The following is a 24,338-nucleotide window of genomic DNA, read 5'->3' on the forward strand; positions in this document are numbered from 1 at the left end:
CACTGAGATCCCCCCTGCCCTGGGCTTGGCTCTGTGTGTGTGTGTGTGTGTGTGTGTGTGTGTGTGTGTGTGTGTGTGTGTGTGTGTGTGTGTGTGTGTGTGTGTGTGTGTGTGTGTGTGTGTGTGTGTGTGTGTGTGTGTGTGTAAAGAGAGCAAGAGTTTGTGTACAGTATGCATGCAGTGTGTGGGTGAGAATATACAGTAAGCGTGTGTGTGTCTATAGTTATGAGTGTGTGAGAGAGGCTGACAGAAGCAGATTCCTCGATGAAACATTCTCTCTCTCTCTCTCTCTCTCACCCACCCCCGTGTACTTCAATGCTGTAACCATTAGACGCTGGAAGCAGAAAGCCAGCTAGCAATTTGTGCCATTATACTGTCAATGCTAATATCAGTAGCCTGCTCTACGTGGATGCATGCATTCTGACCCCTCTGGGCTTACTGTAACACAACAACCACACATGTCAAAACTGCTTATTTGCTGCTGATAAAACAGCCCATTAGTTTTTTTCACTACATCTAAATATCAGTATGTATTTATTTTCCCCCTCAACGTGTGTATGTACATTGCTTTGAGCTTAGTTGTTGTGAGTTTTAAGGTGGGAGGGGATATTTTCTTTATAAGAGTCAGGAAAGCATTTCCTCCTTTTGTGCAGCTACTGAAATGAGAGGCTGAAGGAATAATCAAATAACGGACATGCTGTTGAAATTCAGACACAGGTTCACCCAGTGGCTGTTTTGAATATTAATGCACTGTTTGCTGTGTGTGTGTGTGTGTGTGTGTGTGTGTGTGTGTGTGTGTGTGTGTGTGTGTGTGTGTGTGTGTGTGCGCATGCATGCACGCAACACAAAAGTGAAGAAAAATTACATCAATTCAGAGTCCTTTGAGGCTTTTGTATTATTGACCGAGCTGAATCTGTTCAATCACACATGAATGATCATTCGTGAGAGGAAAATGTAATACCTTGGGAAATCAGAGGTTTGGTCCATTATGCAAATTAGTATCTATGCTTATTGCTCATTCCCATGCATAAATAATAAGCTCCATCTGTATATTGTACTCTTTTCAATGTAATCAGTTCTTAAAAACCTGAATTGAGGGAGGAAGGTCAGGGGGCTTTTCTTAAGGGGGATTTTGAAAAAGAGAAATAGCCATAATATTGACATTTAAATCTTTATGCATGACCTCACTCTGTCGATTCTCATTATTTGGTGTCTGACCTGTGACCACAGCAGCTATTCCACTTGGCCTCCTCTTCGACTTGTGTTAAACCTCCAGTTGATCAGTGTAACATGTTGGGTACCACGACAAGTTGCACACACACACACACACACACACACACACACACACACACACACACACACACACACACACACACACACTTAGTAAAATCACAACACAGAAATTACAAAAAAGGCAGAACATCAGTGGAATAAGCATTATGTCTACAAATCCAGAGCAGACTATACTAACTGAAATGTTCTGCTCTCAACAATGTCCATATAAAGCCATACATCTGACTGACCTCCCTTACTGAGGTGTTGAAGGGAGAGAGCGGATGCGAGTGGCAGCAGAGATGCACGGGGAGTGGACGAAGGGTTAAATGTCTGTGTCAGACACTGGCTGCTGATTACAGAGCCGGAGGTGCGGCAGAGCCTCTGTCACTTTAGCTCAGCCATACAAGATAGAGAAAAAGCTTTTCACCAGATAAAGAGTATGTCAGGGTATCAGCTTTAATGCATCTACAGCGTCAACAATAAGTGGCAAGTGAAATGACTTAAGGAACAGCTGGGCACGCAACCTCTGGGTGAGAAATAAAGATGCTTGCTTTATTCTTGTAATCATTTAATTTAAGAGATACATTGTTTTTTATTGTTTTGGGCAGTTTTTCCTGGATGGTTTAACAATCAAAAATGCTTTCTGAGCAAGTAAGTTCATTCTTGATCTTCAGGAACAGTATCTACAATAAAATAACCTAATATTCATTCTGTTTTAGCTCACTTTTTGGTCTGCTCCTGAGGGAAATATGTAGCTGCTAAATTCTTCACCACTAGTCGCTAATTTAGTATGTCTGTTGTTTGGTATTGAGCAGGTATTGTGTGGTTTTTTAGAGCTTTTTCAGTGAAAACAGCTGCCTGCCGCAGTAAGAAAATGACAATATGTTGGTGATAGTTAACTATAAAGTTTTGGGCTGGACAGCCAAACAGTGAGCTGAAATGTGTATTGACTTAACTCTGGAAAGCAGAGGGGCGCTGCAGATTCAGGTGCTAATTCTTTGTAGGTTCATCACTATGGGTGACATTTTTCATCAATGTTTATTTTACCTGTTTGTTCAATATTCCTTGTTTTTAAAAAAACAACTCATCTTCATCTGAAATGGTCTGATAGACTACCATAATTCCATAAGTGGGCCTCTGAACCAGTAGTCATGGGTAAATATCTGGGGTTTGTCATACCCGCTCAAAACAATGCATTATTTCCGTTTTCTCTTTCCACTGGTGGTGGACCTGATAGTTAAAACAGAAGACACAGTGATGCTGCTGTATGCGAGGCAGGAAAAGCATTAATGTGGATAAAAGCTGTGTGTGTCTGTGGGAGATTGGGCTTTTGTCTCTTAAGTCAGCTACCACTGAGACTTCTGCTTCACATAATGTAATGGCATACATCAGAAAATCCTCAATACATGGGGTGTACAGTCAGCTGCTATGTATGTATGTTTGAACATTTGTCTATATTGTAGCACCATATACTGTATATACCCTCTATGCTAACAGAGATAATGTGTTATTTAAAAACTCACCATAATCCATGAGTCATTATGGGCTCAAATGACTGAATGAATGTAATGGTTTGATTCACCGTGTAATATAATGCCTCACTATAATCCCTTCATTCTCCAATACTGACTACTAATTTAAACAGACACAATGACCACAGCCACATATTATCAGTGAATAACAGCAGGTAACTCTACTATTGTTCATTATGATAATAATAAAAGAAAATCTTTCCACACTCACAGAAATCAGCTCAATGGAGCCCTTTTAGTGGAGACGTAAGAGCATTTAGCAAACATTTATAATATTAGAGCTTAGAGTTGAACTCACTGACATTCAGGGAACATTTCAGGACATTATAGGAAGTAATCTGCCAAACCTGTGCAAACCCGAGTTGAGTTCACTCCCCGTTGGGTCAAACCCAGGACAGCCTCATTATTGAGGTGCAATCTCACTACGACGTCCACTCAACCAACACTTCCAGTAATGATTGCTGGAACGGCTCACAAACGGTTCCTTGCATTTTAAGGTTTTTCTAACCGGCCATATAAACAGGCTGCCAAAACAACATGAGTGTTTGGATGTGAAGCAGTTTGGAGTATTATCCGTTCTCATCTGAGGTATTCCTGGCAGTACAATGTGGCCGCTGCCCTCGGTGACCTCTGGGACCTCAAGGTGTACGCGAGCTCTCCAGGTATCTGTCACGGCTATTTCTAGGCTATAGGTTGCATCGGGTTTTGTCTGGGGTGTTAAACCTCTTAAAACAGACTATTGTTCTGGAGGGTTATCTGAGGGTAAACTCACACCCAACTTTGTGTTCAGTGAGACACTTTTGGATCTTGTAAAGGTCTTTTTACAACTCTATTTCTATTGATATTTTTGAATGCAGTGTGGGTCGACATGGACAACATAATAGTTACAAGTGAGCAGGGTCTATCTAACATCTATGTTACATCTTATAGGTGCATATATTTCGTCATTTATAGATATTCCTTCTGTGCCATTTAGTTTATCCAGGATTTTTACAAGGTGAAATGTGAAAAAAGAGCAATCAACTAATCCAAGAATGTTCATTATTTCTTTAGCAATCTAGCCAATCTGAAAAAACTAAAAGGTCCATCACAAAGAGTAGGATCTCTTATCATACTTTTCTGTGCAGAGCAAAGTGTGTAACCATACACCAAACACAAACTATACCTCAGTGTTTTTACTGTTTCAGACTTTCATAGAGAAAACTCAGGAGCACCTCGATGCTTGATGCATGAAGAAAGTTCAAGGAGACTTTGATTATTTACACCGAAGCATTTAATGAAATCTCGATCGAGGAGATTTAGGATTAAGCATTACAGTTTAACCACAGTGTAGTGTCATGTAGTGCCAAACCAAATCTGAGGATCTGTGTATTTTCTTGTTGTTAGGCATAAAAAAAAAAATTTGTTTGGTTCCGGTTTGTTGTCAGTTGAGGTCATGGGTCGATAGGGAATTTATTTTATTTTTTTCCCAGTGGCAGCAAGGGATAGGTAGGATTTTTTTTGCCTTTACAGTAGCGATGGATACTCAATATTTTCATAACATAGCCTACCTGTTACTACATGTACAGTTGTCGCTTAATAAATTAACCATGTAATTCACGTGCATATTAAGTAGCCACATGTATTTGTTGTGGTCTTATAATACATCCAGAGGTTTACCGCTCCAGCGGAGAGGATGGTTCGTTTAGACAGCTGCTACGTTTACAAGAGTTTGTCCAAAAATCAAGATTCGTTGCAAACTAAGAAACAGTTGTCAGTACAAACTGACATCTTTCATTTTAGCTTGTTTGTAAAGTCGCTATTTGCAGAGTAGAGCTTTGTTTGCTCAGCGCGGTGGACAAGAGTGGACAGCGCATGCAGAGCAGACTGAAATATCGGTTTCTACAAGTTTAAATTAAAAGTGTGTGTGTGTGTGTGTGTGTGTGTGTGTGTGTGTGTGTGTGTGTGTGTGTGTGTGTGTGTGTATGTGTGTGTGTGTGTATATCGCTATTCAGAATCCCGTCTATCTTCCATAATGCAACGCTTGTATCCAAATGAATTGTGTTGTGAAGTTGTCATTAGCTTCGCTGCTGTTAGCCACCTCCATTGAGCCACGGGGACTTGCTGTAACGTTAGAGCACTCTAAAGGGCGTTTACCTTTGTTTTGATCGTGTTTGCTTGCTACGTTGCCATCCTCTTGAACGACATTAAACACAACATATAGTTCATGAGTGGTTTCATCTGCTCTGTTTAACGTGTTGAAGCTCCCCGGCGGCGCAGTAGCGCTGTAGCTGGCCGCCGTGGCCGGTGAGGGCTGGTTGAAGGCGCCGTCCTCACGCTGCTGCTGCCGTAAAACTGGACACGGCAACGTTAAGTGCCGCTGCGGCGACATCGGGTCCTCTTCCAGCATTGCTGGAGGAAAACGGGCATGTTGCATCGCAAGAGTGCTGTACAAAAATGTAATTACAGTTCGCCTTAAACTTTTTATTTGTGTATTTATTTAATTAGTATCAATTCTTCCCCAAGCTCATAAAATAAATTTGGGTCGCACATTAATTGACAGGGTCGGTCGGAAACCGGAACCAAACAATTAATTTTGTTAGGCCTTATCAGTCCACTCTAGCTCTCTCTCTGGAATAGGGTATCTGTGGGTGTATGTGTTTGTAAGTAAGGTGTGTGTGGCACCTTTGGCCTTTTTCCATTTGATTTTCAAAAGGAGATGGTCCCGGAAAACAACTTTTCCCTTATCATGCAGCTGCTTTAACTCCTGCAACTCAAAGACGGCCATTTTCACACATACCTTGTTTGGTCCGGACTTTCAGACAAACCAAAATTACAGGTGTGAAACCTCCCCCAGACCACGGTCCAGATCAAAAGACCAAATTTTGGTCCGATAACAAGAGATGGTCTCAGTCCGGACCAAACTGAACCATGGTCCGGTTCGTTTATAGTGTGAAAGCATTTTTTGGATAGTTCAGACTTTCGGACCAAATACAAGAAGCTCTGGCAGGCTCTCCTTGTGTTACAAGACCGGGGAAGATCCTTTAAGGAATAGCTCGTGCTTAGTGAGACAGAGTGACGGTGAATATGCTCAGAGAAGACAGCTGTCGGCTATCAGAGCAGAGAATACATCAGCAGTTTATTTGTTAAGTGGTAGTAAATTTACAGTGTAGGTTTCAGTTTGTCTCTGAATAAATGCTCCAGAAAGAAAGTTCCCGTGTCTTGCTTCTCAACATCACAACAAAACAAAAAGAGCCGCGGCAGTAGGGGAGAGCAGCAGTCAGTTGGAAAAACTCCGACAGAGAGAGGATATGAGAGGACGGGGAAGCCCGTCAACAAACCAATCAGTTATAAGTATCTGGAGACACAGCTCACGTATGTGATGACGGCAGGACATAGGTTTGTCACGTATAGATCTGTAGTGCACTTGCATAACTGCAGTGTGAAACCAAAACTTACCGGATCAAAAGTATACAATGTAACAAAAACATGAACCTTGGTCCGGACCTTGGTTTGGACTTTCATGTGTGAAAACGCCCTTAGTGATGGAGAATGGCTGAATAGAACTTAACCTGTTACCTGGGAGTGACCTCTATGTTACCAAAGTTTTCCTCTTGTCTAATCTTAACAACTACATGGCTTTTCAGGATATTCCACCTCAGGCTTGTTTATTGTTGGTTTATTAGTATTAAATACCGTGAGACAACTGTTGGATCAGAACATTTTATTTTTGCAAAGAGCCAACTTTTGGTGCAGTGTTGCCTCACAACCATGGTGGTCTGTGTAAACCTAGAATATTACTGCATGCCATAGGGGAGAAAACAAAGATTCACAAACTGCTGTGTTTTAACTGCAGTTTTGTCATCCATTACTGTCCCGTGTCATGATTTTCTTTCTTCATTTTTGAAATTCCCACCAGGCTATTTGTCGTTGTGGGTAGAAGCTATTTTAAATCCAGGGTCAGGCGGATGATGACGAGGAATGTTTCCAAGAGAAACCAACTGAGCCCAGAGTGGGGTGTTAAAGCAAATCCAAACAAATAATGCTGGCTTGTGTCTGGGAGATACTGTCCCGTCTGTCTGCATCACAGACACCAAATAGTCGACAGGATATGTCTCCTAAACCCCGGAGCCAAAACAAGTCCAGTTATTCTGCATGAGTCACAGTCCCACTACCAAGGAAAACCGAATTTGAGTGCCAAAGCACTGATGCGTTGACAGATGAGGTCTTCGTGTAGCCTGCAGGCAGCTCAAACCTTGATGGAGCTGCGAGTGTTGGGAGCTTCTGTGGAACTATTCCTGGAGGGCTTTTTCTGGCCTCAACTGCGACAGCTATTGCATCTCTGTGACATTTAACAGTTAAACTCAACACCCAATCCTCTCAAGTCGCTTGATTAAAGAAAAACTCTGACTAGTAGAGATGCCGCTCAGGGACAGCAAACTTGAATCGAAAGTGGGGCTGTGACTTAAGCTTATTTCCATAATCAATTAATCCTCCTTTTTTGATTAATCGATTAATTGTTCAGTCCATGTAATGTCAGAAAACTGTGACAAATGCCCAAAGAGGCATCTTCAAATTGCTTGTTTTGTATGACCAGCAGTCTAAAAGCTATGGTATTCAAAAACATATCCACAACAGTTAATAAATTAACCTTGTCAACTGCAGTTTCGGGGTTGAAGAATACACTTTTGATCTCAACTTTTACGTCAACATAGATAAGAAAGTGGTGGTGGTGGGGAGATTGTTTTGTCAACTAAAGATATTTAATTTACAATGATATTAAACCAAAGAAACAATCAAATCTTGACATTTAAAAAGCGGAAAACCGGAGATACTGTTGATTAATTTTCTGTCAACTAATTGATGCTGCAGAGACGTCCCGGCCTACACATCCTATCCTACAGACTACAGAAAACATCTTTGTTTGGTACAGATCCTCACTATAAAAATCACACTATAAATCATTTTAATTTTTTTAAGATTTAATATTAGTCAATGAAAATGAGAATAATGATACAAACATGATCATTCCCTTCAATATCGTGAATCATAGTGCAATCGCAATATCAGTCCAAAATAATCGCAATTCGATATTTTCCTCATATCGTGCAGTCCTACATACGTTGTCCTACGGGTTGCTAGTGCTATACAAAAATTAGCAATACCACGAAACATGTTGTTTTGCTAATTGGCAATTTGCTATTAGTCATGAAAACTTCGTTTGATGTACCAATGCACACAATATTTACCAAAAAAATTGCTTCCGCAGATTAGATGTGGAGTTATTGAATGCTGCCAGTTCAGTCACCTTTGGCAGGCACATCTGGCATTGCATGATGATACTATTGGCCCTCTTGAATTTAAATGAAAAACAGTCTTTCAAATGTGAATGATAAGTGCATCACCGCATATTTTTTATTTTAGTTTTTTTACTTTTTGCTCACGGAAGTTACAGGAGAACAGATATTGTGTGATATGAAATACAATGAAAGCAATAATCATTGTGTAGTTATCCTCATCGACTGACTTCTATCCAGCTGTGCTGCGACGCCTCTGCCCTTGGCATTGTCGGCAAACCTTTTTTTTTTTCTTTTTACTTTATTGACAACAGAGCTTTCTTTCACTGCAGTGGTTCTGGGCGCGATTTTCTTTCTTCCTTTCGTTTTTCATTAGTCAAAGTTTTTTTACTCACTAACAGATGGGATTTGTATTGTAGCGAAATACAATACTTAACTCAAAACGTAATCAAGTACATTTTAAATTACCGATTTTAAAAACTACTTGAAAAATACAAAATACACAACTAAACCACTCAATACAGTAACGTGAGTAAATGTATTTCGTTACTTTCCACCTCTGGCACTCAGCTGCTTTTCCTGTTGTCAAATACAAGATTTTATCAATTGATACATAACCCTAAATATCTAGTCTCACATGCAGCATCAAGTGAGCTAGATTTATTCATGCACCATTACATGGAAACAAGACCTTTGTAGATCTGCATTTTATTTAAAAGGGCTCTAAAAATGTTCATCCCCCAACTGACTGAGACGTTGATTGTATAATGAATTCAAGTTAATAGGCTCCAGTAGCTGTCTCGTTAGCTGTCGCTCCCTCACTGTATGCATATATTTACCACCAAGCAAAAAATAATGAAGAAAGAATCGCCCTGTTAAATTCCCATTTGGTCAAGAAACTCTCCTATCAGCTGCTGGATGATACTAATTGCTGGGGTGTTTTGACGTGTTATAATTACCCCTTTTCACCATCTCTACGCAGTATGTGGTTAAAACTTGAGAAAATGTATAAGGTTTATTTTCCCGTCACGTCCATTGTTTTGATATTAGTTGCTTATTCAAACTGGAATGAAGCTGAAGCAGTGAAGCTAGTGGAGGTTTATTTACAGGTATATCAACATTCTGCAGAAATATCAACTAAAAGTCCTACTACAGTAGATTGTCCTAAACTATGTGCTGGGCTGCCATTTCTACCAGGAATTATAGAAGGTGTATATAAAAAGAAGTTAAATCAGAGTTATTAATCTGGTTGGATTTGGAAGGATTCTCAGACAAATTCCTCTCGTATCATCCAATCTACCTTTATAATCCAAACTGATAATGAATTAAGCGTGTGAGACAAAATGAAGCAGGATGCCGAATGGTTTCCATCAACATGACAGCTCTCAGCAGGTAAACACAGCAAGCCAGCACCAGAGTTTGATTACAGCTTTTCTCTCATCTTCTGTTTGTCGTAAGCTAACAAAGCATTACCAGTCAAAAATAGATACAGGCCACCCATGCAGCAAGGTGGCTGCACTGCACAATAGCTGAGACCATTATGTTGCCGTATTTGCCAAACTCTCCACAACAAGCTCTATGGCAACCCTGCTGTTATTCTCTCTTTCAGATCAACTGTATTAATTTCCTGTACACTACATTGTGGGTGCTAATGACTATATGTTACATTCATTCTTAGATCTTCTGTGACTTAAAACGTCTCCCAAGCAACATGAAGCCACCAGACCAAAACACGTTGCTGCCTCTGGGCTTTATTTAGAATATTTGATCTCGAATATTTATTCAGGTGACTGATTATATAAACCAAAGAGGAACCTCTGTTCATCAGTCAAATTTATTGTATTTCTGCAGCTCTGAGCGCTAGGTGATACAGTGCAAATGAATAAGCAGTTATTACCCTGACAGTGCTTCATCAGTTTGTAATGGAAAGATACCTGGGCTGTGCCAGTTTGTAGCAAATAGTAGAAAGAGGAAAAAAACTGGAGACATTCGGTTGGGACCTTTTATGGGTAGTTGTTAGGGCTGTGCAATTAACTGAATATCGATTTCTTTTTTTTTTTTAAACATTTGTTTATTGATTTTTCAGTGACATAACAAAATCAAAAGGTAACATTTCGGGAGTCAAAACAGTGTCAAGTACAACAAGTAGAAAAAAATAAATAAATAAAAAAAATAAAAATTAATAATAAAAAAAAAAACCAAGAACAAATACACAGAACAAAACAAAAACCAAAATGGTCACCCACTGCTAATTAAAAGCCCAATACATTCACTTACACAAAGATAAACAAAAAACATCCCAGCATGCTACAAATTCACACAAGAGAAAACTCACAATAAATAGACAATCAGGGTGGCTACTCTGGAATAGCCGTAAAAGTCAATCCCTCAACATGTGCAAAAAATGGACCCCAAGTTCTATTAAACTTTACAAGAGAACCATGTATCGAGCACCTAACTTTCTCCAACTTCACAAACTGAAGGATGTCCCTGATCCAAGATGAGTGAGAAGGTGGCGCAGGAGATTTCCACCTCAATAAAATCAAACGTCTAGCCAATAAGGAGACAAAGGCTACAAAATCAGACTTATATTTAGGAAGCTGCAAAGTAGGAGGTAAAACCCCAAACAAAGCCGTACATGCTGTTGGATCAAATTGAACCCCTGTACAAACAGAAATAGAATTAAATATCTGTGTCCAAAAATTAAGTAGTGAAGGGCAAGACCAAAACATATGGACATGGGTAGCTGGAGCCTGATGACATCTTATGCAAATGGGATCGACATCATTATAGATTTTGGAAAGCCTAACTCGAGTGAGATGGGCGCGATGTAGAATTTTGCACTGTGTCAGACCATGTCTAGCACAAATAGACGAGGAGTGAACCCGACGCAAAATGGCATCCCACAGCTCCTCCGAGATCCCCTCCCCTAGATCCTCCTCCCATTGGGTTTTAATTTTATGCTGCGGGGTAAGCTGCAAAGAATAGATAAGATTGTATAAACGTGATATAGCACCCTTAATGGTAGGCATTGGAGTTAAAAAGGAGTCAATTAGAGCGGCTTCTGGGAGACTTGGGAAATTGGGGCTAAGATTGCAGACAAAACTACGAACTTGAAGATATCTAAAAAAATGCTGTCTAGGCAAATGGAATTTCTCAGAGAGTTGCTGGAAGGATGCAAATGTACCAGCAATATACAAGTCCCTAAATGTCTTGATGCCGTAGTCCGACCACAAAGAAAAAGCCCCATCAATTAAGGAAGGATGAAAAACAGGGTTAGCTGATAAAGGTGCTAGGAAAGAGAAGGTCTGTAGACCAAAGTAGCGTCGAAATTGCTTCCAGATTTTAAAAGTGGATTTAACTAAGATATTATTGCAAAAAAGGGAGAGAGAAAAGCTAAGAGGAGCGTGGATGAGAGCAGTCAACGAAGCAGGTTTGGCAGAAAACCTCTCCATACTCAACCATGTAGGAGGAACTGGTGCCCCCTCCAGAGAAATCCAAAGCTGAATTACTCTAAGGATGGAAGCCCAGTAATAAAACCTCAAGTTAGGAAGGGCCAAGCCCCCGAGGGATTTAGGTCTCTGCAACAGCTCCTTTCGCAAACGAGGGACCTTCTTGTTCCATATAAACTCAGTGATTGATTTGTCTAATTTATGAAAAAAAGACTGAGGGAGAAAGACAGGTATGCACTGGAAGAGATAAGACATTTTGGGGAGGATGTTCATCTTAACCGAATTAACCCTGGCCACAAGGGAAAGAGGCAACAGTGACCACCGTTGAAAGTCCATCCGTATCTGATCTAACAAAGGGGCAAAATTATAATCAAACAAATCTTCAAATCGGTCTCTAATCTGGATACCAAGGTATTTAAAGCCAAATGGAACAATTTTGAATGGGAAACCCTGAGCAGCATTTTGGGCACCTTGATTTAAAGGAAACCGCTCACTCTTGTCTAGATTTAGTTGATAGCCTGAAATCCGACCAAATGAACTAAGGATGTCAAGAGCAGCTGGAACTGAGACAGAGAGATTGGACACATATAGTAATAAGTCATCGGCATAGAGGGAGACCTTCTGTTCAAGACCATATCTTGTTATTCCAGTGATGCGTGGCTCTGAACGAAGCGCAACAGCCATGGGTTCAATAGCAACCGCAAATAGAAGAGGACTCAGAGGACAACCCTGACGAGTGGAGCGGTGCAACGGGAAATAATCTGAATGGGTGTCATTAGTTCTGACTGAAGCCACAGGGGAAGAATAGAGCAACTTAATCCAAGAAATGAACACCTGGCCAAAACCAAATTTCTCCAAAGTGTAAAAAAGGTAATTCCACTCCACTCTGTCAAAAGCCTTCTCCGCGTCTAATGAGATCACGGCTTCCGGCCCCATAGACGTAGAAGGATTATAAACAACATTAAGAAGTCGTCTGAGATTAAAGAACCCATGCCTATTCTGGACAAAACCTGTCTGATCAGGAGAGATTATCAAAGGCAAAACTGATTCCAGTCGCAGAATTAATAATTTGGACAGAAGTTTTACATCCACAGATAAAAGACTAATTGGACGGTAACTTGAGCAGGACAGAGGATCCTTATTCTTTTTTAAGAGTAATGATATGGAGGCCTGATTTAGAGTCTGAGGTAATTTAGAAAGAGTAAGAGATTCATTGAACATATCGATCAAAACTGGTGCCAATTTGTCAAAAAAGGTCTTGTAAAACTCGGTCGGAAAACCGTCCGGGCCTGGACATTTTCCAGACTGCATAGAAAATGTCGCCCGTTTAAGGTCATCTATGGTGATCGGGCCCTCTAACTGCTCAGCAGTATCAGCATCTACCCTAACCAACTCCAGTGAGTCAAAAAAACTATCCAGGGCTGACAAATCAGATCCAACCTCAGACGTATATAAAGAGGAGTAAAACTGTTTAAACTGATCATTAATCTTTTCAGGATCGGTTGTGACGCCAGAAGGAGTATGAAGTTGTGAAATCTGCTGAGAGGAGGAAGCCTGTCGAAGCTGATGGGAGAAAAGTTTGGTCGCCTTATCCCCAGATTCATAATAACAATATTTAACTCCAGGTCTAGTAGAAGAACGATCTAATACAGGATTAAGCCAACAGTTGAAGTCACCTCCCATAATGAGTAGATGTGTGGACATGTCAGGTAACTTGGCGAACAATTGATGGAAAAAATTGTCGTCATCCCAGTTTGGACCATACACATTAGCCAGAATCACAGAATTACTATACAGCTGTCCCGTTACAAACACAAACCTCCCATTGGGGTCAGCTATAACCTCAGAGCACACAAAAGGAACCGATTTGTGAATCAAAATTGCAACACCCCTAGATTTACCAATTAAAACTAGAATGAAATATTTGACTGACCCACCTCCCCTTTAATCTGATATGGCTGGAAGAATTTAAATGAGTCTCTTGAAGGAAAACAATATGGGCACCTAATTGTTGAAGATGGTGAAGAACTTTGCTACGTTTAATAGGCTGATTCAGACCATTACAGTTCCAGCTAACAAATTTGAGTCCTGTCCCTGATTGTCGTGGCATCCTAGACGGCTGCATGCTAGTCAAGTATTAGTGTACACTGCAGCGTGGAATGTATAACAGTCACAGAAATAAAATAAAACATGGGCGACCTGACTAAACAAAACACAAAACCCACAGCAAGGGAAAAAGGGAGAACACCTCACACACCCACCCACCACCCCACAAGCCGAAGCGTCTTCCCAAACAAGACGCGAGCAAATCCCACCAACTACCAAAAACATCCTAACACGCTCCGTTAACAGCACAAACCAGTAGTGCTCATGCGAGTTTGTAACAATGCATAAAATAATATGTAAACAAACACAGTAGCAAAATATGAAAAGTGACTCAAGTCCAAGAGAAAGAAATTTAAAGCAGGGCAGCTTACCAACAGAGAACGGGTAAAATGTACCCCCAGTTTACCAAACAAACTGCCAACCGCTTTCAAACTGTAGCTCCAGAAGAGACACCAGACTTTAGGTTCACCTTGACAAAGTCCATCGCAGTGGCTGGGTCCTCAAAAGCATGTGTAGCTCCACCGGGAAGAGTGATCCTCAAAGTCACGGGAAACCTCAATCCAAACTTCACTCCAGGACATGAATGTAACAGACGTTTAACGTCCGTGAATGCAGCACGTTTCTTCGCAACCGACGAAGTATAGTCAGGAAAGATAAACAGTCTTTTGCCTTGGTGGAGAAGAGGAGCGTCGCTGGCCCGGCGTAAAATGTCATTCCTCACATGAAAAAAGTGCACACGAATCACAAAGGGTCGGGGTGGTTTACCATCACCGGGCTTGGATCGGAGAGTGCGATGCGCACGATCGAGCAGGGGTAACTCATCCAGGCCGAGGGAGTCCATCAGCATCTGGGCAATAAATTCGGTTGGGCGCACACCTTCGGTCCCCTCCGGCACACCTACCAACCGTATGTTGTTCCTCCTCGCTCTACCCTCCAGGTCCTCACATTTATCGGTCAGCAGTTTAACCTCGGCTTTCAGCGTGGAAACTGTTGAATCCAGTGAAGTTAGCAGGTCACTGTGGTCAGTGCACACGCGCTGCAACTCCGTAATAGCTTGATCATGGGAGCTAAGTTTTTGTTGCATCGGTTCAATGGCGTGCCTAAGCTCCTCTCTTACCGAAGAAATCTCCGCTCGAAGCTCGCTAGACAGCGAATCTATTTTGCCACAAATGTCTCCTTTCAACTGGTCTAACATAGCCCGGAGGTGATCCAAATTGGGCGCACTCTCGGGGTCCGTGACCACCTTCGGCGGAGATGCGGGCTCAGTCAAGGGAGAGGCCTTAGCACGGCCTGTGCGAGCCGAGTTTCCACGTGCAGCTGCCATTGTCGGTTGAAATTCCTGACCAAAAACTTGTCACAATTGTGCACCGGTCAAGCTAGTAAAAAGAAACTGTGTTAAAAAGTGAAAATAAACACAAACTCGCGGAGCAAAAGGGAGACACGTCCTACATGCTCGATGTCCAACAGCGCCCCCCTGAATATCGATTTCAATTACGATTTTGGCTCCCAACGATCACCAAAATAGTATAATCGAGAAAAAACTATTTTTTTGCCATGTTCTGTTTTGCAAGAATTATTTTGTCTTGTGTTCTGAATGACACACGCATGCGCACATCCGCACATCCGCACGCGCACATCCGCCCCTCACGAAGCCAGTCACGGAGGCAAGTCGTGTGCATATCATCCGCTGAAATTTAAAAACTCAGCGTGAGTAAAGATGGCAGCAGCGTTTGCTGAGCAAAAAAAGACAAAACCAACTCAGTTGTCTGGGAACAGCTAACGTTAGCTAACCCTGCGGTCCCTCTGCCTTTGCCCCCCCGCTGTAGTAGACGTTGTATTCCCCCGACACGCTGTATTCACTTACGGTTTAAAACTTATTCCAGTTTAGTGGGGGTGCATAGGCATACTGCTCAAAACCAACATGAAAAAACATAGTAATGTTCCCTCAGCATTTAGTTTTGTTGTTAAACTGTGTGTACATGAGCAGGGACGTTAACCTGTTTCACGTAACGTTACTCTAAGGTACCGTCTATGTGCTGGATTTTTCCTAAGGTTAGCTAGCAAATAAGCCCCCACTGACGGCGACATTATTGTTGATATTTTGGCACAATCTTTAGTAATGACAGTAGTAGTGGTCATAGTGAGTGAACATGTGATGTGAGATGCACATTGTGTTATGTCTGTGGAACTGTTCATTAGCTGTGTAACGTTATTTGTGATATCTGTAAAGCTGAACCGACTCACAGTGGTAAAACTGTGAGATAAAGGACACTAACAGATTATACCCTGGACACTATGTTAATGAGTAATCGTGTTAAATAAACGTGATTTCAATATTGACCAAAATAATCGTGATTATTATTTTTTCCATAATCGAGCAGCCCTAGTAGTTGTGTTGTTATGTTACCTGAATAATCAACGCATGATTGACATTTCTCTTGTTACTTTGAATACCTTTTTTGTATCTTCATTTGGATTTAGACTATTTAGATTTAATATACATAGTCTTTGTAGTTTACTTTTAGACTTGTTCTTGTGACATACACAACTCAAACCTCTGACGTGTGCTGTACTACATATTTACTAACCATCCAGGGCACTGCCTCAGATTGCCACTCACCAACTCTCTGACAATGCACTGCATTCAATTCAGCTCTCTGTCGCAATGATAATCATTAGATCCCAGCTCTAAATCTCCCAACATGAGCTCATATCCTAATGGAGCATAGTGGGCCTTCTGAGTGAAGCTCTAATGCCATCAAAAGTGAATGAAACCCAATTTATTATGATGACAGTCAAAGGGAGCATCAATTAGGCGCAGGGCTCGTTGCAGCAGAATACTGATCAGTAGGCTATTTGGATACGAGCCCATCAGCAGATATGAGATGCAGTCACTTAGCTAACGCACACTCATTCCCCGTGTGAAGTCTCATCTCTAAACTGTACTTCACTCCGGATGCTCATGAACTTGTGTGTTTTAGGGTGATTGATAACACACATTAACATGGATTAAGACCCAGCATAGCAACAGCGAGTGTATTTGTGTGCTCTGAGGAAAACACAAACCTAATAATGAGGCGCAGAGGGTGCATAAATATCCAGCTACTATCATCCGCAGGAGAAAAAAGGTTATGTGAATACTCAAAATAACAGGCCATTTATTAATATGGGTCAATAACCCAAACAGAAATACAAATATAACACTGGGTCAAAAAAACACTTTTTTTGGTTTATGATTCAACAGAAATATTACATTGTTTCTGGTTCAGAATAATCACATATTGGTATGGCTTAATAACCCAATTCAAATAATATAAGATTAAAAAACTGGGTCAAAATAACATTTGGGTTTTTATACTCATGGGTACCGGCTCGGTAGTAGATTGACCCAGTACTGGGTACAAATGATTTAATGTGCATATTAACATATCATAGACTTTGAAGTTAATGTTTTAACAAAAATAAGACATGGACAAGGATGTTCATGAGATGAGGCGCAGCATATCACTGTGTAATCTCCAAATGGCCCAACAGCTTCCACTGCTTTTTCCCCTCATCAAACCTCTGACAGATTTGGGTCTGCTGTGCGGTGATGAAAAGTGTGCCGTTAGATTTACAGTGGCTGCTGCAGTAATTGGTCACTTAATATTTCCTTCTTCTCTCAGACAACAACAGTAAGTAACATGTAGACAAACAAGCTCTGTGCGCTTTTTTTTTTTTTTTTTTTAAGACAATTCCTCTCATACAGTAACAGCCATTTACTCAGAGTGGTAACACTGGGTGTCATGGTCTTTATGTATATTTTAGTTTGATCTCAGACATAAACAGCAAGTAGCTCCATCTGTGTTGAACGCCTGTTCAGCTAGGCAGTATGTTCTATTTTCAGTCCAGGGAGCGGTGCACTGTACTATGTTGTGCATTCACAGTACATGTTCTGCTTCACTGCCATCGGGCTCATTACACAAATCCTTCACATTAATTTCTTTGCAAACAAGCCAAGCACTGTGATGAAGTGAACCTTGCCCTTTTGCAGTATACAGCAAAGTCAGTAATGTGACAATGTTGTTACTCCTGTGAGAAGGAAATAATTTATATAAAACCCTTGTAAAAAAGAAAAGTTTTCAGGGGGACTTGATAGGATGGGAATCCCTCGTCGTACTGCTCATGTTGTCATCTGACAGTACACTGAAGCTCTCACCAGAAGTAAAAAGCGAGGGAAAAAAACATTAAAAAAAGGCCACTCTAACAAGCCTCCTGGGACCTCAGCTGCCTGGCTTTCTGAAGAGAGAACAGCTTGTTTGATCAAAATGCTTTTAAAGCTTCCAACAGAAACAGCTTGCTGTGCTCCACGTACATATTCTGTCCACGCGGTCCATAGTTACGGCTTTGTATATTGGTTTGGTTAATACGCAACCATCAGCCCGTGCTGTTTGGATTACGTAAAACACGTGGCAACAACGTGGCAACAAGTAGAAGAGCAGTAACTAACACAGCAACTGAGAGGGAATGGGATTCTCCAAGGTGTTTAAACAACTTTAGTTTCCTCCAATATATTTGTTTGTCCATGGAGGCTCAATTAAACAGGCACATATTTTTTCAGTAATGCTTGACTTCACATTCATACACACCACATGTATAACCAGTTAGAGGCTGCTCACCCTGAGTACACTCTATTCTCTTTGGGGTGTTGTTCAGGGAATCTGAAAAGGAAGTACAGGTCAACACGGGTCCTCTCAGTTATAGGCACAGGGTCCAAATTAGATTCAGTCTAATCGGGTCAGGTATGATACCATTTTATTGCTGCAGGTCTTGGGTCTGTGTGTCTATATGTGTAATACCAAGTGTCCCCTTCAGATCAGGTGTCTTTTTGTGGGGGGAAAGTATTTATGCACGTTGGGTTTAGGTAAGTTTCTAATGAGTTTTGGATATAGGGTCCTAATTTCTGGACCTGTGAAGACCTCTAATTTGGGCTAATTGGCTAATTTGCATTACCCAACTTTTGCAACCTTCTGAAACTGATAAGCTGCAGCCACATTTCCTGCTTTCTGCATTGATTAGCCAGGTGTGAAAGCTGTGAAAATGTTCTTCTTTCTCCACATTCTTCACAGCCTACTTGAATTGAACCTCACCGATCAACTCCGTATTGGCAGCAATAAAGATGGCGTACTTTCAAATAGGGCTGCAACCATTGATTATTTTCATTATCGATTAATCACACTATTCTAGAGCACAGATGAAATCATTAAATATGGTGTGTCGTCTGACTAACCTTTACTGAAAAATATATAAAATTCACTGTAATGTAAGACCAAAAGAGAAACTGGACTCCTCACATTTTTGGTATTTTTGCTTGAAAAATGCATTGCATGTCATTGCAGATCTACTTAGAATTCAGGCAAAATCTGGACCAAGTTATGAACAACAGTCAAACGAACACTTCCCATACCTCATAGCTGGTATTCAACACATAGTGAGAAAGTAGCTACCTGTGTGCGACCTGTAAATACGTGGTCGCTCGTTGCTGATCTCTTGCACCACAGACTACTTCAACTTTATCATCTCCTCCTCACTATGACGGCCACATTATCACCACAACTTCAAAAGGTAGCGGCTCCATAAAAGTATAACTTTGCATTTCTGACCTGGTGAATGAGGATTGTGGGTTCACGCAAAACAAAACTTTCCGATTTCTTAGCGACACACTTGGCACGGAAAAAAGCTTGAAGATAGTTCAGAAAAAAGACAAACCGTAGACGGTGGTTAAGCAACATTAAACTGGATTTGATCCACCATTACATTCTTTTTCATACCAAGACCAAAGAAGAACATTGATGCTCTTCTACACTTCTTGTTGCTCCTTATACGTGGGTTTTTATTCTGCTGTCAGCTGCTGTTAGCTCAATAACTCAGGACTTGAGTTTTGTTAGACTTTCCATGCAGCTTCTACAGAGAGGATGTTTAACTTTCTCTGCACAAACTTGCAGCTAAAGCCCTCAGCTGTCTTGGGGTCATTTCCAAAGGCAGATCTGATGGTACTTTAGTTGAAAAGGAATTTATGTCATACATATTGGAGGTTTAGATGTTATGGTTTTGAGGAGTAAATACTATCTTTTATCATCCAATGCTGGGTTCCCCATCACATGGGGCTGCCACTGATAACAGCTTCAAAGTCATATTCAACCACAAGGTGTTTCTCACATTAACTTTGTAAAAGCACAGCTAAATGCAAATGGTTTATTAACAGAGTTTGTAATAAATTACCATACAATTCACTTTTAACTAACATGGACAGGGACCATTATGAGCAATTTCCTCCTACACTATTAAAGAAATAATGAACCAGCATGGATAAGCTAAATGTGCCGCCGCCCCATTAATCTCACCTAGCATCAGTGGACGGATGGCTATGACACAGCTTTGAATGGTAACTGGACAGGGACAGAGTTCATGAACTCCCATGATGCATAATTTACAAGCAAACTGCTTTTCAGCACTTCTGCAATCAAAACTCTGTACACTGTGCTGGAGGAGCAAGTTCTGTGTAATTAATTTAATGTTTGGTAAAAACAACACTTTCTCTAAGAACACCATAATTTTAGTGCATTTGTAGCATTTGTCTTTACCGCTAAGTAGCCTATTTATATGCTGGCTATTAGATGTTTTTAAATCTCAGTTCTCAACGGGATAAACTGATAAATAAGACAGATTTTTGTTAAACATTCATAAGAGAAATATATTTATTATCCATTTGTAAATTACAGACTCGTAAATTAAACTATTATAATAATACTATTATTTTGATGATGCTTTGCAACCGCTGTTCCCATCCCTCGGGCTTGGACCCCTAATTAATGTCCAGGCCATCCTGTTATGTAAACCTAAGCACAGATTTCGGAAGGCATCATGGGAGCTCACTGCCAGACAAGCTGTCCACACAGTATGGTGGAACTTCCAGAAATCCAAATCAAATCTCTTAATCTTTCCTCTCTCTGCTTGTCTTGTTCCCATCAGGAGTCCTGACTCCCAGCAGCAGCCATGTGAGAGGAGCTGTCAACATGCAAAGGATGCCCACGCCTAGCTAAAGCAGAGCAGCCCCCCCCTCCCTACCTCCCGCTCCCTCCCTTCTTCCCACTTGAGGACGAGAAGATGACTATCACCAACCGGCAGTCCTTCAATGTCCTGACGGTCATCTTCCTCCTGCTGTCCACTGCAGGTCTGTAAAGTTTAATGTGTGCTTATCAGCGAGTCTGCCTGTCTGGCCCTCGAAAGTTCATCTTTATTTCATTACAGGAGCCTCCAGGCACTCATACAAGAGTTTTCATATATATATATATATATATATATATATATATATATATATATATATATATATATATATATATATATATATATATATATACATATATACACATATATATACATATATACATACACAAATATATATATACACACACATATATATATACACACACATATATATATATACACATATATATATACATATATATATACATATATATATATATATATATATATATATATATATATATATATATATATCTCAATAAATAAATAAATATGTACTGTATGTAAATGTTTACATACAGTATGTATGCTTGGAGCAGTTTCTACAAACCTAGGATGCTCCAAAATGTGGGTCTCAGTCCAGAGCCACTAGTGTCATGAACTAAATACAGGAAACAACACAGAAAGATACCATTTTATGGATAAAAGGAGAAACACGCTCACATCTGATGGCCAGAAGTGAAGTCAGAGACACTTCCCTTAGAGTTAGAAACATTTATTGCCAAAATAAAAGTGTACTTGGCAGGAAAAGCTCTGAACCTCAGGGTGCTCTCTAAACGAGGCGAATGTGTGAATAGAGCACATTATAACCCTAAAAGATACAAAGAGAAGAACCAAGCCAACACAAATCTTGGAGATATGGAATATACATTATTCACAAGGGAAAATATGCCAACTCAAGTTTAAAAATGACAAAATAGGGCGAGAGGGTGATTGCGTGTTGGAGGGCAAAATCAGCAGCTAACAGGAACAGGTTGGAATAATCCCATAATAATCATCAGAGTGAGAGTGTGAACGATGTTACCAACTGCCTCATTCAAGAGCAACTTAACAACGTTTTAACTTCAAGATATATAATGCATTCAAAGCCTGATAGAGACAGGATGTAATACCTGGATTTCCACCCTTTCTACACCACCGATTCATTTTCCGATAGGTCTTCTCTGGAATAAGGAAAACAACTCAATCAATGATAATACTGTGACTGTACATCTAACCTCTAATTTGGAATTTGGAAAAGTGGATGAATTATTTATTTTGAATTTATTCTTATAAAATATTAGTTGTAGTAATTTAATTGGTGATGTACACACATACATACAGCAAGGTGATATATAGCCTATATAGTAGGGCTGCAACTAACAACAATTTAATATCAATTAATCTGCCATTTTTGGGGTTAATTTATCAATGAGTTAGTCTTTAAAATGTCAGAACCAAAGTGACATTACATTTGTTGTGTTTGGCCAACAGCCCAAAACTTAAACATATTAAATTTATAATTATATAAAACAGAGAAAATTAGCAAATACTCACACATGAAAAGATAGCACAAGCGAATGTTTGGCATTTTTGCTTGATAAATTGTCAAAACTGTTGTTCTATTGATAAGCTGACGGCATGCAGTGTGTTTCAGAAGAAAGATGAAAAACTGTAGGTCTGAGTGGAGCCATACGTAAGTAATAATAGGATCTGTGAGCACCTACTGATGTTGCTTGTTGTTGGGGAGTGGGAGAGAGCGAGAGACATGGCAGTTTTCAGACCACAGATTGTAAACATAACATGTAATGCAAGAGCCAAGCTGTTAACTGTATCCTACATTTCAAGAGGTGTTAATGAAATTAAGCAGGTGGGTGTGTTTACAACTGTATGGTTTCCAGAACCAGCTGTTGTTCATTTGAGAAGCCAGAGACTTCCCATGAACTCTTCTCTTTCCAAATCTTTGTCTTGCATCGTTAGGACTTTATGGTCCACTTACAATGTTAAGGGCGTCTGTTTCCTCATTGCCAGTTCATGTACCCACAAACTGCTGACCCTTCCTTTACGTGCGAGGAGTTATGCGATATAAATAACATGACTTGATTGCAGAACCGTTGTACAGCCAATGCAAAGGTCAAATGAAGAGGTTTTCTCTCGCTACATAAACCAGCCTTCACTTCTAATCCTACGGTGTCCTTCAGCACCGCCTCATTTCACCCCCTCTTCTGCCACAGGTTGTCGAAAGGAAGATGGCTGGCCACACCGAGCTCATTATAACCTGAAAGAGCTCTCGCCTTTCAAATGGTGATGTGTCCCTGCCTGAGATTACTGAAAGACTTCTATCATCCCGCAGCATAAGTGGACCTTGAACTAAATCACAGCACACTTTTACTGCCAGATTTTTAGGCTGCACTGATGAAAGGAAACACACAAGATAAAGACAAATCAGTTACAGTACAAAAGAACCAATCTCGATGCACTTCACATCAAACTGCATAATGTGATTTACGCTTAGACTGAGAATGATCAAGCATAAAGAAATCAAAGAGGTTTAAAATATTACAGAATCAGTAAATAACATAAAAATAAAGCTAGATTCATACATCAGCATGGCTGATATCATCTGATTTAGCTTTTAGCACCCGGAAATTGAATCAGCGTATCGCATTTCTTGTAGTTAAAAAATGACAAAGATATATTTACGGTAATTTAGAAACAGTGTCACCATTACATAGTTTGGTCCATGAGAGAGAGCAGACAAGTTTATTTTTGAGCTGTAAAATTTCTCCTTTAGTAGGCCTACATATATTGCTTACAATTCTGATATTTACAGTAGGGGTATTTTAGGGTTAGTCTCATTGAGTTCTTTTAGATTCTTCATTTTAGACAAATCCTGGGTTGTTTTAAGATGCTAATTAGGCTGTTAAATAATTTTATACTCACATTTCTGTTCAATTCTGATTTGTGGAATATTTTTTGTTGTTATCTGTCTTCTGCTGTTTCTATATAACTTCCTGTTACTGCTGCCTCTTGGCCAAAACACTCATGAAAAAGATTGATTTTTTCTTTTCTTTTTTTTTTTTGAACCTGGGCCCGCTGCGTCGAGGAGTAGACCTTTATATGTGAGCGCCCACTCTACCAACTGAGCTATCCGGGCTCCTAAGATTTAGAATTTCGATGAGGCTCTCCTGGTTAAATAAAATGAAATAATGAACAGGTTTGTATATCACTACTATTTAGCTTACAGGGTCTGTCTCCTGGCAAACTGGAGCATTCATTCGTGGGCTTATTACTGGTAATAGAAAGTGAAAGGATACTGAAATGCTGATACAGATTATTTATGAAGGTACTGAGCTTGTGGGTATGTCCTGGTCCATTGTGATGTGCATAAACTATCATCAGCTCTGTAAACTGACACAAATCATATCTGGTTCAGTTCTTTGACAGATTGGCAATTTATTTTTATCAGATGGAGTCTCAGCTGCTGCTGAAGTGGAATCCTGTAATTTCATTTTCAAACTAAAGTGTATTGGTTTCCAGATTCTATAACAAAAACAATATTGTTTTTCCCCTTTGTGGCAGCAAGGATGCACAGATTTATCTTCTCCTAAAGCTGCAGGGACTTGAATGCA

General features: G+C 40.3%; 1 protein-coding gene and 1 long non-coding RNA gene across 3 annotated transcripts in view; one reads left to right on the forward strand and one right to left on the reverse strand.

Moving 5' to 3' along the window:
* Positions 1-24,338, reverse strand: part of LOC120563633 — a 105,260-nt gene that overhangs the window by 54,177 nt on the left and 26,745 nt on the right. The window lies entirely within an intron of this gene.
* Positions 1-24,338, forward strand: part of shisal1b (shisa like 1b) — a 49,117-nt gene that overhangs the window by 4,572 nt on the left and 20,207 nt on the right. For both annotated transcript variants that reach the window (XM_039807943.1, XM_039807944.1), the window contains exon 2: positions 20,653-20,854. In XM_039807943.1, coding sequence (XP_039663877.1) covers positions 20,788-20,854 — 67 coding nt within the window. In that variant the 5' untranslated portion in view covers positions 20,653-20,787. The remainder of the gene's footprint in view (positions 1-20,652; positions 20,855-24,338) is intronic.

Source organism: Perca fluviatilis, chromosome 8 (genome assembly GCF_010015445.1).
Source record: "Perca fluviatilis chromosome 8, GENO_Pfluv_1.0, whole genome shotgun sequence".
In the NCBI taxonomy this organism is placed as follows: domain Eukaryota; kingdom Metazoa; phylum Chordata; class Actinopteri; order Perciformes; family Percidae; genus Perca; species Perca fluviatilis.